Source organism: Callithrix jacchus, chromosome 13, assembly GCF_049354715.1.
Source record: "Callithrix jacchus isolate 240 chromosome 13, calJac240_pri, whole genome shotgun sequence".
Taxonomy (NCBI): Eukaryota; Metazoa; Chordata; class Mammalia; order Primates; family Cebidae; genus Callithrix; species Callithrix jacchus.
In genome coordinates this window covers 75,185,994-75,201,315 of record NC_133514.1, presented here as the reverse complement: position 1 = coordinate 75,201,315, position 15,322 = coordinate 75,185,994, and the positions used below count along the sequence as shown (strand labels likewise).

At 39.7% G+C, this 15,322-nt stretch overlaps 1 protein-coding gene across 6 annotated transcripts in view; it reads right to left on the bottom strand.

Annotated features, from left to right (window-relative positions):
* The window catches only part of RNF138 (ring finger protein 138), a 43,810-nt gene that overhangs the window by 22,907 nt on the left and 5,581 nt on the right, over positions 1-15,322 (bottom strand). For 4 of the 6 annotated variants that reach the window (XM_035270816.3, XM_078347955.1, XM_078347954.1 and 1 more), the window contains one exon: positions 1,969-2,134. The exons of the other annotated variants lie outside the window; for them this stretch is intronic. In XM_035270816.3, coding sequence (XP_035126707.1) covers positions 1,969-2,134 — 166 coding nt within the window. The remainder of the gene's footprint in view (positions 1-1,968; positions 2,135-15,322) is intronic. 6 annotated transcript variants of the gene reach the window in all.

Below are 15,322 nucleotides of genomic sequence, written 5' to 3'. Positions count from 1 at the left end.
AAATTATTGATTAAAATGTGACTTTTAATTTAAAATAGAACTCATAAGATTTGAGATACTATCAAAAAGAAGAAAAAAATTAAAATAAGTAACTAAATACTCCATTTAAACAAGAGTTTGATTTTTTTTTTAATTATTTCATCCTTAAGCAGGAGTTAAAAATAGGTAATACATTTCTGTTCATTAAATGTAGAGATGGAGAAGAGTCCATCTGTCCATAAACTCACTACAAAAAATAGCAAATAACTTCATACTTGAAAAGACACTACTAGGCCGGGTGTGGTGGCTCATGCCTATAATCCAAGCACTTTGGAGGCCAAGGAGGATCACCTGAGGTCGGGAGTTCAAGACCAGCCTGACCAAGACGGTGAAACCCTGTCTTTAAATAAATAAAGAAAGAAAAGGCACTACTAGTACTAGACAAAAAAACTTAAAGTACTAAGATGATGCCAGATGCTATCAGGCATGTCTTATTATTTAACATCTGCAGCCTAGCACTTTAAAAAAAGTAAGTTTCTAGCTAAGCGTGGTGGCTCATATTTGTAATCCCAGCCCTTCGGGAGGTTAAGGCGGGTGGATTGCTTGTGTTCAGGGGTTTGAAATCAGCCTAAGCAACATGACAACACTCTGTTCATACCAAAAATACAAAAATTAGTGAGGTATAGTGTGCACCTGTAGTCTCAGCTACCTGAGGAGCTGAGGCAGGAGGATCCCTTAAAATCTGGAAAGTCAAGGCTGCAGTGAGCCGAGATTGTGCTACTGTACTCCTCCAGCCTAGGTGACGAAGTGAAACCCTGTCTCAAAAAAAGAAAAAAAAAAGAAAGAAAGAAAGAAAATTAAGTTCCCAGGTTAATAATTGGAACATTTTTCAGTTTCTCACTGAGAGGAACAGCCAAAATCCCTTAAGTGTGTTTTCTAGCTTCACTTCATCTCCCTGTCAGTTACACACTTTTTTCAAAAAGATGGAAAAGCAGATATGACTTGTGTGAATGCATGAAATAGCAACCAGTTTTGCTCACTGACTTCATTAGCTGTTAGAAAAAATGTTGGTGATAAATCTATACATATGGATATACTCAAAGCAAAACCGCCCCTCACTATTTTATTCCTTCTCCAAATGAGAGAATAACATCCAGATTAGAGAATTAATGCTGGTTATTTGTTAACATCTAATTTTCCTACATGTTCCTTAAAATTAACCAAATATTTTGTGATTTTTTTTTTTTTAAGACGGAGTTTTGCTCTTGTTGCCCAGTCTGAAGTGTAATGACGAGATCTTGGCTCACTGCAACCTCTGCCTCCTAGTTCAAGCAATTCTGCCTCAGCCTCTCAACTGGCTAGGATTATAGGCATGTGCCACCACACCTGGCTAATTTTTGTATTTTTTGTAGAGATGGGGTTTCCCCACATTGGTCAGACTGGTCTCGAACTCCTGACCTCAGGTGATCCACCCACCTCAGCCTCCCAAAGTGCTGGGATTATAAGCGTGAGTCACCATGCCCACCCCTTGTGATTTCTTTAATAGATAAACACATAAGTAAAGTAAGCAGCTAGAAAGTTCCTTAACTACATAAATACATGTGACCAAACTAGTAACATTTCTATGTGCAAAGCTGCAATAACGATGCTACCATGAGAAAAACTTAAGGGTTGAATTTGTACCAGAATGGGATTTAAAGAAGCTAAATGCCAGCTTGCTCATTTAGTTAATTTACTAAGTAATCAATGAGAAATTACTTTTAGAAAAATGCTATGCTAAATATGAAATTTGGTAATTTTTTTCAATCTCATTCCTCTATAAGTTTATAATCTAGTAAGATCTATAACCACAGTTTTTTTTGGCCTTTTCTATCCAATTCCCAATCTACCTTCCTTCTTTTCAAAACAGCACCCACCAAGAAAATTCAAACAAGAATTTCAGAGTAGAAACTTGGCTTCCAAAGAAGAGATATGTCACTTTTACTCTACCTGTTTTGCACAGCATCTGCAGCTACCAGAAAACTTCCTCATGATATTTTCAAGGTCTAAAGCCCGTTCGGGACATGCTCTCTCTCTTCTAGTCACATTTCCACGACATAGGGGACAATGTGCTCCGCTTTCCCTCATTGCAGTCAGGAAACATTTTCTACAGAAACTAAACCAAACATTGTGACACATTAATTACAGAAAAATATTACTCTTTTCATTGCTATAATTAACTACAAACAAGCGATTATGGATATGCATTCATGTTAAATAAGTTAGGCTACTCATATGCACGTAAATCTTAAAAGTTTAAGAACTGTATATGTATTTATCAGAGAGTAAGACTGATAGGCGGACTAGATGGGAATATTTTAAAAATTACACTCAAGTCTGCTTTACAACTTCTTAACACAGTATATGATAAATAAATACTAATATTACATATTAATAATATTACTAGAGGAAGCAAAGTACAAAGGAAGAACTGGATCCTGGCTCTGTCATTTAGTAGCTGTGTGATCTTAGGCAACACATTAACCCATACTGGATCTCCATTTCCTCCCCCTACAAAATAAAAGGATGAATGACAAGTTTTTGTCTCAAACTGATGTATATCAACATATTGTTCCAAAGACATAAACAGGTCTACGATAAAAGAGCACACGAACTGATTTGGGAAGTTCTAGGATAAAGTCAATAGATTTTACCCAAAGTTAGGTGTTTCTCAAAGTTATCTGCATGTTCATAGGTGTTACTCAAAGTTACTTGGTCAGGAAATAGGAAAATTTTCCAAACAGTGTGCAATGGAACATAATTTGAGAAATATTTAATACTTCCAGCTTTAAACATGTATAACCAACTTTCTAATTAGAATCAAACTAAAATCTTCTCTAGCCCCACCAAATACCTTATTTGATCATTCTGCTTTCAAAAGAACCAGTTAAACTACAGACATAACTATCTGGGATCTAAAATATGTATACATTTAATCCACTCTCCTGTAAACATGTACAAGTATTCCTCATCTATACCAACAAAAGTTGAGAGGTTATGGTGCAGTAAGAGATCACAGAACCTGAGTTTCCTAACTATGTAGCACTGTTAAACAAGTCAGTTTTCCCCCTCTAAAATGTTTCCTCCTTCATGAAATAATAAAAGTATCTACAATTGATTGGGCTGTTCAGAAAATTAAAATAGATAACACATATAAAATGTCTAGCCAGGTGTGGTGGCTCACACCTGTAATCCCAGCACTTTGGGAGGCTGAGGCAGGTGGATCACAAAGTCAGGAGATCAAGACTATCCTGGCCAACATGGTGAAACCCCTCTCTACTAAAAATACAAAAATTAGGTGGGCATGGTGGCATATGCCTGTAGTCCCAGCTACTTGGGAGGCTGAGGCAGGAGAATCGCTTGAACCTGATAGGCAAGAGGTTGCAGTGAGCAGAGATCGCGCAACTGCACTCAGCCTGGTGACAGAGTTAAAAAACAAAAACGTTTAATAAAGTATTTGTGATTGTCAGGAAAGTGCTAAAAAAATAGTAGCTAGTATCATTAAAGCAGCACTAGAAGTCATTACCAATTAAGACCATTAACCAAACTATAAGTCAGTGTGCAGTGGCTCATGCCTATAGTTCCAGTGCTTTGGGAGGTAAAGGCAGGAGAATGGCTTGAGGCAAGGACTTAAAGACCAGCTTGGGCAACACAGCAAGACCCTGTCTCTACAAAAAATAAAAACTAAAAAATTAGCTGGGTGTGGTAGCATGTACGTGCAGTCCCAGCTACTCAGGAGGCTAAGGTAAAGGATCACTTGAGCCCAGGAGGCCGAAGCAGAGCTATGAAGGTGCCACCCCATTCCAGCCTGGTGACAGAGCAATACCATCTCTCAAAAAACAATGATAATTAAAAATATTTACCATAACCAGAAACCAAAATAAAGCAAAGTAAATAAGAGACCAGTCAAACTAAAAACTAGTTTTATGGCTGGGCGTGGTGGCTCAAGCCTGTAATCCCAGCACTTCGGGAGGCCGAGGCTGGTGGATCATGAGCTCAAGATATCGAGACCATCCTGGTCAACATGGTGAAACCCCATCTCTACTAAAAATACAAAAAATTAGTTGGGCATGGTGGTGCGTGCCTGTAATCCCAGCTACTCAGGAGGCTGAGGCAGGAGAATTGCCTGAACCCAGGAGGCAGAGGTTGTGGTGAGCTGAGATCATACCATTGCACTCCAGCCTGGGTAACAAGAGTGAAACTCCTTCTAAAAAAAAAAACAAAAAACTAGTTTTATGTATTTGTTTTTTATTTTTTGAGACTCTGTCCCCCAGGCTAGAGTGTACTGGTGCCATCTTGGCTCACTGCAACCTCTGCCTCCCGGGCTCAAGCAATTTTCCTGCCTCAGCCTCCCCGGTAGGTGGAACTAGAGGCATGTACCACTGCAACGGCTAATTTTTGTACTTTTTGTAGAGATGGGATTTCACCAGTTGCCCAGGCTAGTCTTGGAACTCCTGAGCTCAAGTGATTCAGCCGTCTCGGCCTCCCAAAGTGTTGGGATTAGAGACATGAGCCATGGTGCCCAGCAAAACTAGTTTTAAAAATAGTAAAAATAACCAAAGCTGGGGACAGCAGCATATACCTGTAGTCTTAGCCACTTAGGAGGCTGAGGTGGGAGGGTCCCTTGAGCCAAAACATTCAAGGCCAGCCTGGGTGACACAGCATGACCCCTTCACTAAAAAAAATAGTAATAATAAAATAATGGGTTGGGCGCAGTGGCTCACACCCATAATCCCAGCACTTCGGGAGGCCAAAGCGAGCAGATCACTTGAGGCCGGGAGTTTGGGACCAGCCTGACCAACATGGAGAAACACCATATCTACTAATAATACGAAAACTAGCTGGGCATGGTGGCACATACCTATAATCCCAGCTACTTGGGAGGCTAAGGCAAGAGAATCACTTGAACCCAGGAGGCAGAGGTTGCAGTGAGCCGAGATCATGCCATTGCACTCCAGCCTGGGCAACAAGAGCGAAACTCCATCTCAAAAGAAATTAAAAAAATAAAAAATAATAAAACAATGGCCAGGTGCAGTGGCTCACACCTGTAATCCTGCAGTTTGAGAAGCTGAGTGGGGCAAATGGCTTGAGCTCACAAGACCAGCCTAGGCAACATGGGAAAACCCTGTCTCTACTAGGCTGGCGTGGTAGCGTATGCCCGTAGTCCCAGCTACTCGGGAGGCTGAGGTGGAAGATCACTTGAACCCAAGAGGCGGAGGTTGAGGTGAGCCAAAATCGCACCATTGTACTTCAACCTCAGCCAAAGGGAGACCCTGTCACAAAAAAACAAAGAAAATGGGCCGGGTACGGTGGCTCACGCCTGTAATCCCAGTACTTTGGGAGGCCAAGACGGGCGGATCACAAGGTCAAGAGATCAAGATCATCCTGGCCAACATAGTGAAACCCTGTCTCTACTAAAATATAAAAATTAGCTGGGCATGGGTGGCTCGCATCTGTAGTCCCAGCTACTCGGGAAGCTGAGGCAAGAGAACTGCTTGAACCCGGGAGGCGGAGGTTGCAGTGGCGCTCCAGCCTGGCGCCTGGCGACAGAGTAAGACTCTGTGTCAAAAAAAATAAATACAAAAATGAAAAAAGTGTGAAGTACCAAGAGTTAGGGAGGATATGAACCAACCTAAACTCACTGGATGCTATGGGAGTGTAAACTTTTACAACCATTCGGGAAACTGGGTGGCAGTATCTATTAGAGCCCATAAATTCCACTCTGAAGTATATACCCATCAAACCTATATATATAAAACCAGGGGCAGTGGGTTATGCCTGTAATCCCAGCACTTTCAGAGGCCAAGGTGGGAGCATTACTTGAGGCCAGGAGTTTGAGGCCAGCCTGAACAACATAGTGAGAATCTGCTCCTATAAAAAATTAAAAATTAAAATTAAATTTAAAAACTAGCTGGACATGGTGGTGCACGCCTGTAGTCCTAGCTACTTGGAAGACTAAAGCAGGAGGATTGCTTGAGCCCAGTGGGTCAAGGCTGCAGTGAGCTATGATCACTCCATTGCACTCCAGCCTGAGCAAGAGTGAGACTCTGTATCTATTAAAAAAAAAAAAATTTTAAAACTACATACATTATCAGAAAAAAATTTGCTAGAAAGTTCATAGCCATACTGTTTATAACAGCTCCAAACTGAAAACTATACATAGGTCCACCAACAGAAGAATGCATAATTAATTATGGTATATTCACAAAATGAAAACTACAATATGATGTATTGAGAATGAAAATGCTACAGCTACAAGCAACAATATGAATATAATGATATAATGTTGAGCTAAACAAGCCGGATTTTACAAACTTTATGATATTTCTATAGTGTACAAAAAGCAGTTAAACTATGTTAAAAGACAGGATAAAAGTATCCTGAAGGAGGTGGGATATGTTCCCTTGGAGAAGGGAATATTAGGGGAGCTTCTGGGATGCTCATGTTCTGCTGCTTGACATAGGTGCTAAATGGTTATTTGATATGGGTGTACTCAATTTGGGAAAATTCACTGAGCTATACATTTCTGACACGTCTCTATATGCATTTTATACTTAAATTTTTAAAAACTGGCCAGGCATGGTGGTCCACGCCTGTAATCCCGGCACTTTAGGAGACTGAGGCAGGTGGATCACCTGGGGTCAGGAGTTTGAGACCAGCCTGGCCAACGTGGCAAAACCCCATTTATACTAAAAAGACAAAAATTAGCCAGGCATGGTAGCAGGCACCCGTAATCCGAGTTACTCAGGAGGCTGGGGTAGGAGAATCAATTGAACCTGGGAGGCGGAGGCTGCAGTGAGCCGAGATCACACCACTACTCTCCAGCCAAAAAAAAAAAAAAAATTTGGAGTCCCTTTTAAACAAGGGTAGTTATATTAAAACTTAATTTAATATAACTTAATTTAAAAGATAATCTTAAAGATTATCTTCTAACTGGACTTTAAAAACCTGCTAAAATTTTAAAAATAATTACTAGAAAAAAAGGAAAGTGGGCCTGGTGCAGTGGCTCATGCCTGTAATCCCTAACACTTTGGGAGGCCGAGGCGACACACTGCCTGAGCTCAGGAGTTCGAAACCAGCCTGGGCAACATGGTGAAACCCCATCTCTGCTAAAATACAAAAAAATTAGCCAGGTGTGGCAGCGCGCGCCTATAGTCCCAGCTACTTGGGAGGCTGAAGCAGGAGATTGCTTGAACCTGGGAGGTGGAGGTTGTAGTGAGCTGAGGTCGAGCCACTGCACTCCAGCCTGGGTGACACAGCGAAACTCCGTCTCCAAAAAAAAAAAAAAAGAACAAAAGGAAAGTGAATTAAACCAGAGACAGTTAACACATTGAGAGCCCTAATCCAGTGGCCCAATCAGCCACAGGAGACAGAAAGAGAAAATTATTTTTAAAGAAACAAAAAATGAAAGTGAGAGTGTGAGAGGAATTTCCAGAACTAAAAAAATATGTCAGCATAAGAGAGACAAGTGAATGACCTGTACAATAAATTTAAAAGTCGCAACCAGATAGATCACTGGAAAATTTCAAATAATGATTTTCAACTTCTAATATCTTCCAGAGAGGAAGTAAAAATAGATCACCTACTAAGGAAAGAGAATAAGATTAGCATCAAACTCATGAGCAATAACAAATGACAAAACAATTGAATGATGTGTTCAAAGGTCTGAGGAGAAATGATTTGTAACCTAGAACTTTTATCTTCTGGATACTAAATCAATTGTTTTATATACTTAAGGCATTTCTGATATAATGTTATATATGAAACACTGAAAAACTTCACATCCTGCATACCTGCACACTAAAACTTACAGGGCATATGGAAAAAAATGGTTGAAATAGACCACCTATGCAACCTTGTCAGCAGACTACTAACAAAATCCAAACAGTCCTAATAAAAATATGAACAAATCTGAAAAGGTATATTAAGTTCCTAATAAATACTTCACCCTAAAATTTTTTTAAAAGAAGAGGGGGATAAGTGGTTGAAGCTGGTAAATTATGGAAATAAATTTAAAATATACAAGGAAAGGAGAAAGATGCAATAGGTATTCCAAGAGAGAACTCATAGCCAAACTGAACTAAGAAGAATGAAGGCTGGGCACTTTGTGTCATAATTCTGTGGTTTGCTATATTCAGCTGTGTTTTAGTGTGCTTTGCTTCAGCTTCCATTTGTTGATAGACCAAAACAATGTTCACAAGGAAAAAATCATATATAAACTTATCTGTTCTGATATAATCTGTTGTAGCAAATAGAACAGACTACATCACTGTTCAGTCCATCATTTGTCTTGAACCTTGCTTGTGGTCTTCTGATAAGGAAATTTAACTTTTAGTGTCACCTTTTCCTAAAATTATGGTTTGTGCTTTTGCAGTCTTAAGAAGTCCCCACTTCAAGATCAGAGATATTCCCCATTTCCTTCTTAAGTTTAAGCTTTGCTCATTACATTTAAGTTCTTAATCCACCTGGAAATATTTTCATGTATAGTACACAGCAGAGATTCTACATGTAAGGCTATTGCCCAAATATTGCTATCTTACTAATCAAAGCCACCTTTCCTCATTGATTTGCAGTGTCACATCTATCAAAGATAAAAATTCCAAAATATGTCTGGAACTATTTCTGAACTTTGTAACATGTTCTAGTCAATTATCTACTGCTGAATGAATATCATACAATTTGGCGGGACGTGGTGGCTCATGCCTGTAATCCCAGAACTTTGGGAGGCTGAGGTGGGCAGATCAACTGAGGTCAAGAGTTCAAGACCAGCATGGCCAACATGGTGAAACGTGTCTCTACTAAAAATACAAAACTTGGCTGGGCAAGGTGGCAGGTGCCTGTAATCCCAGCTACTCAGGAGGCTGAGGTAGGAGAATTGCCTGAACCCAGGAGGTGGAGGTTGTGGTGAGCCTAGATCGCGCCATTGCACTCTAGCCTGGGTAACAAGAGGGAAACTCCGTCTCAAAAAAAAAAAAAAAAGCATATGATTTTTTGTTTTTATTTTGTATTTTTATACTTTAAATTCAATAATATTTTCACAGGAAAATCAAATAATTCAACCATACTATTTTAATTACTATAGTTTCATAATGCATCATTGTATCTGATAGGGTCTCTCTATGTTCTTCTTTTTCAAATATTTTCTTAGTTATTCATGGTCATTAACTCTTGATTAGAATTTTTTAATCGATATTTTAATCAATTTTTCAAGTTATACCAAAAAATCATGTTGGGACTTCACCAGAACTATAATGTTTAGAATTGTCTGGAGAGAACTGACACCTTAAATTTATGAAATCTTTCTAACCATAAATGTCATGTTCTCTTCTGCTTTTCAATAAAGTTTTGTAATTTTTTCTAAGAAGCTGTATATATTTTTGTTTAGTCCAAGGAACTTTATAATTTTGTTGCTATTGTAAGTGGGTTTTTTCTTCTATTACATTTTTTATCTGATTATTGTTGGTATATAGTTATGTTGTTTATTTTTGTCTGTTCTGGCATCAAACCTCTCTGTACTCTTATTCCAATAATTTGGCAATTGTTTCTCTTGGGTTTTTTTGGAGGGGACAGAGTTTCACTCTGGTTGCCCAGGCTGGAGTGCAATGGTGCAATCTTGGCTCACTGCAACCTCTACCTCCCAGGTTCAAGTGATTCTCCTGCCTCAGCCTCCCGAGTAGCTGCGATTACAGACACATGCCACCACACCTGGCTAATTTTTTGGTATTTTTAGTAGAGACGGGGTTTCACCATGTTGGCCAGGCTGGTCTTGAACTCCTGACTTCGAGCCCATCTTGGCTTCCCAAGGTGCTGGGAATATAGGCGTGAGCCACCTCGCCTGGCCTCTCGTTTTTAATCAACAAATTATCACAATTTTATCTCTTCCTTTTTCATCTTTGTGTATCTTATTTCTTCTTTTCTTACTGAATTGTCTAAACCCTGAAATACAGTGTTAAATGTCAGAGGTGATGCAGACATCTTTGACTAGTTCCTAACTAGAAAAGCACCTAAAGTTTACAACTAGGTATATTTGCTATAGACTCTACGGGAGCCGCCCGTAATGAGGCTTTTTTAAAAAAAGGTTTAGGCCAGACCCAGTGGCTCGTGCCTGTAATCTTAGCACTTTGGGAGGCCGAGGTGGGGGAAATCACTTGATCTCAGGAGTTGGAGACCACCCTGGCTAACATGGTGAAACCCCGTCTCTACACAAAAATAAAAAATTAGCCAGGCATGGTGGCATATGCCTGTAATCCCAACTATTCAGGAGGCTAAGACACAAGAATCGTTTGAACCCAGGAGGCAGAGGATGCAGTGAGCCAAGATCAGGCCAGTGCACTCCAGCATGGGCAACAGAACTAGACTATCTCAAAAAATGTATAGTTGTTTAGCCTATTCCTAATTTGCTATAAAGTTTCAAAAAGCTCAACATGTATTCTTGTCTAAAAATAATTTTTTTTAATGATCAAAATGGATAATAAAAATATTTTATTAATTGGAGAATTGCTGTTTATTGATTGTGTTCCTTGAAGGACATCCTCTTTTTTTCTGATTAAACATAAAAATGTTTAATCAAATTCTCAATGAGGCCAGGTGCAGTGGCTCACACCTATAATCTCAACACTTTGGGAGGCTGAGGGAGGAGGATCACTTGAGCCTGGGTTCAAGAACAGCCTGGACAACATAGTAAGATTTCCTCATGTCTACAAAAGTTTTAAAAATTAGTGAGGTGTGGTAGTATGCACCTATAGTCTTGGCTACTCGGGAGACCAAGGCAGTAGGATTTCTTAATTCCAGAAGTTCAAAGCTACAGTAAACTATTACTATGATCACACTACTGTACTCCAGTTTGGGCAACAGAGTTAAAACATGTCAAAAAATGAAAGCGAAATGCTGACTGAATTTTTACTAAAAAGGAGAAACAAAGCCAACAATTTCTATTCAGCATTTACTTTAAAAACTATTGACACACAACAAATGAAATGGTCTGGACTACCCCCTCTAAAAATATATATATGTATGCAAATATATATATATTTACATATGCAATGGCCATTTTATACACACACAACACACACTCACACACATACACACACATATAATGGCCGTAAAAACAAAGCAAATATTTAAAGGCATAAAAATACAGAAAAGCAAAAAATCACTTTAGATGACAAAATTATTTTGTTAGAAAATTCCAAATTGGCCAAGTGCAGCAGCTCACACCTGTAATCCCAGCTACTCGGGAGGCTGAGGCAAGAAAATCGCTTGAACCTGGGAGACAGAGGCTTCTGTGAGCCGAGATAGCACCACTGCACTCCAGCCCGGGTGATGGACCAAGACTCTTTCTCAGCCCAGAGCAGTGGCTCACGCCTGTAATCCCAGCGCTTTGGGAGGCCGAGGCAGATGGATCACAAGGTCAGGAGTTCAAACCTGCCTGCCAAGATGTTGAAACCCCATCTCTACTAAAAATACAAAAATTAGCTGGGCGCGGTGGCACGTACCTGTAATCCCAGCTACTTAGGAGTTGGAGGCAAGAGAATCGCTTGAACCTGGGAAGTGGAGGTTGCAGTGAGCCGAGATCTCACCATTGCACTCCAGCTGGGGTGACAGAGTGAGACTCTGTCTCAAAAAAAAAAAAAAAAAAGACTCTTTCTCGAAAAAAAAAAAAAAAAAAAAAAAAAAGAAAAAGAAAATCCCATGTGATAAATCAGGTGACAAACTGTACAATACAAACTCTTCAAATATTAATTGCATTACTACAGACTAGTGATATTATGAAAAATATTCATGGCTGGGCACGGTGGCTCACACCTGTAAATCCCAGCACTTTGGGAGGCCAAGGCAGGCGGATCACAAGGCTAGGAGTTCAAGACCAGTCTAGCCAATATAGTGAAACCCTGTCTCTACTAAAAATATAAAAATTAGCCAGGCATGGTGGCATGCGCCTGTAGTCCCAGCTACTTGGGAGGCTGAGACAGGAGAATCACTTGAACCCGGGAGGCAAAGGCTGCAGTGAGCCAAGATCGGGCCACTGCACTCCAGCCTGGGCAACAGGGTTAGATTCCATCTCAAAAAAAAAAAAAAAAATTCATTTAAGAAACTAAAAAAAGGCTGGGTGCTATAGCTCATGCCTGTAATACCAGCACTTTGGGAGGTCAAAGCAAGAGGATCACTTGAGGCCAGGAGTTTGACGATAGCTTGAGTAACATAGCGAGACCTCCTCTCTAACAAAAAAAGAAAAAAGAAAAAAAATCAGCCAGGCATGGTGGTACATGCCTCTAGTCCCAGCTACTTGGGAGGCTGAGGCAGGAGGATCACTTGAGACTGGAAGGCTGAGGCTGCAGGAAGTGGTGATTATTTTTTTTAAACATTTTTATGCTATTTTATGCTTTTTTTTTTTTTTTAAATAAAGATGGGGTTTCACCATGATGGCCAGGCTGGTCTTGACCTCCTGACCTCAGGTGATCCACCCACCTCGACCTCCCAAAGTGCTAGGATTACTGGTGTGAGTGACTGCACCTGGCCTATTATGTGTTATTTTTAAGCATTTTTATGCTATCTTAATACAGTTCATAATGGTATCTAGAAATCACATTAAAATGTTTTTATTTAGTTGCTAGCAACTAAATAAATGCCCCTATACTCCAGCTTAGGCAACAGAGTTAGCTCCTGCCTCAAAACAAACAAGTAAAAATGTAATATGGAAAAATGTATGCGGCCTTGCTAGCAACTAAATAAATGCCCCTGTACTCCAGCCTAGGCAACAGAGTTAGATCCTGTCTCAAAACAAACAAGCAAAAATGTAAAATAGAAAATACATGCAGCCTTGCTAGCAACTAAATAAATATATTTTAATGTGATTTCTAGACACCATTATGAACTGTATTAAAATAGCATTAAAATGCTTAAAAAAATAAAACTGGCAAAAATGATGGATTACAAACATACTTTTATAGTACTAATGGTAGATGCTGCCTTTATAAAGCTTGCAGTCTAACCAATGAAACAGACATTGGTCAAATCATCTGATTCCAAAAATGTTATGATTACAAACTGTGATAGGAGGTACAAAGAATGGCTGGGTGCAGTGGCTCATGCCTGTAATCCCAGCACTTTGGGAGTCAGAGGTGGGTGGATCATTTGAGGTCAGAAGTTCTAGATCAGCCTGACCAACATAGTGAAACACCATCTCTACTAAAAATACAAAAAAATTAGCCAGGTGTGGTGGCACATGCCTGTAGTTCCAGCTACTAGGGAGGCTGAGGCAGAAGAATCTCTTGAACTAGTGGAGTGGAGGTTGCAGAGCCAAGATTGCACCACTGCACTCCAGCCTGGCAACAGAGAGAGACAGTGTCTCAAAAAAATAAAATAAAATAGAGGTACAAAGAAAGTTATTCAAGTCTTTTATCTCCAATTTTACTGTTCTTTCCCCTGTACCAGGAAGCATGTTTCTTTAGACATAAAACGGCTTATTCTCATCTCACTTTGGGCTGGAATGGATGAATTTGCTAGAACTTATTTCAAAACAAAGCAAAAGTGAAAAGGAAAAAAGGTACAAATTAAGAATTACTAAAACTAATTTTCATGTTTCTGAAAAGGCCCGTATCTTCAGGATAGGGCATTACCCTTTACCAACCAAAAAGGTTTGCTTCACATTTCTCTCAACTTTAAACTAATAGATGCTAGGTGAATTTCCATTACACATTCTCTCAACAAAAGGCTGATCAACAAATATTGAGAGAGGAAAAATAATATTCCCACTCATGATGCTCCCAATTTCGGTATAAATTAAATAATTTAAAATCTGCCACTTAGTCTATCTGTCTTCCTAGTCTATAATCGAGATCATTTCCCAAAATAACTTAAAAAAAGAAATCAGAGGTTTTAAACTAGTCTTCAAGATTTAAAATTAAGTCAATCTTTTGTTATATAATTAAATTGCACAGACTTTAGGAAAGAAAATTATTTTAAAATATATACTTAGAGCATAACTACTCAAGTAACAAGATACCAATAAAGCTGTTAAAATTACAAAAAGCTAGGTGCCATGGCACTCACCTGTAGTCCCAGCTACTCAGGACGCCCAGGTAGGAGGACTGCTTGAGACCAGCCTGGGCAACATAGCAAGACCCCATCTCTTAAAAAATTTAAACTATAAGAAACATGTTGTCAGGTGCAATGGATCACACCGGTAATCCTAGCACTTTGGGAGGCCAAGGCAGGTGGATCACTTGAGGTCAGGAGTTCAAAACCAGCCTGGCCAACATGGTGAAACCCCGTCTCTACTGAAAACACAAAAAATTAGAGGGGCATGGTGGTGCATGCCTGTAATCCCAGCTACTTAGGAGACTGAGGCAGGAGAATCACTTGAATCCAGGAGGCAGAGGTTGTAGTGAGCCAAGAACACGCCACTGCACTCCTGCCTGGGCAACGAAGTGAGGCTCTGTCTCAAAAATAATTGATTTAAAATGTTTTAAAAATTAATTATTAAAAAAAGTAAATATGAATTGAAAACTCAGGAACTGGATAGTTCAAGTAGGACAAATAGGAAATTACACAAATTTGTGCTTAACAAGAAGTAGAAGCTCACTTTAAAAGATGCCTCCTTACAGAGAGGCCTAAAAGCAAAAACAGATTAGATTTCCATTTTTAGGAGTTTAGCAAAGAATCAAACATGTTATTACATGTAATTTTATTGCAAAAGTAGCTCATTTCTGCCATGTACAGCAATTATTTCTGGCCAAGTGCGGTGGCTCACACCTGTAATCCCAGCACTTTGGGAGGCCAAGGCGTACAGATCACAAGTTCGACACCAGCCTGACCAACATGGTGAAACCCCGTCTCTACTAAAAATATAAAAACTAGCCAGGTGTGGTGGCGCGTGCCTGTAATCCCAGCTATTTAGGAGGCTGAGGCAGGAGAATTGCTTGAATACAGGAGGCAGATGTTGCAGTGAGCCGAGATTGCGCCACTGCACTCCAGCATGGGCAAGAGCAAGACTCCGTCCCTTAAAAAAAAAAAAAAATGGAAGAACTGAGGTTTCCAAGAGCTTTTGAAGATTATAGAATAAAATACCAAAAGAGACAAACACCTTACTCTTATGCCAGTCTATACTTTCTTCTGAAACCTTGCTTTGACTACCTGCTCAAGCTTCATATTAATTTGTGTTAACATGTTTTCCAAAATATTACATCTGTCAGGTATGGAGGCTCATGCCTGTAATCCCAGCACTTTGGGAAGCTGAGGTGGGAGGATGCCTTGCACCCAGGAGTTAGAGTCCAGGTTGGCCAACAAAGCAAGACCCGTCTCT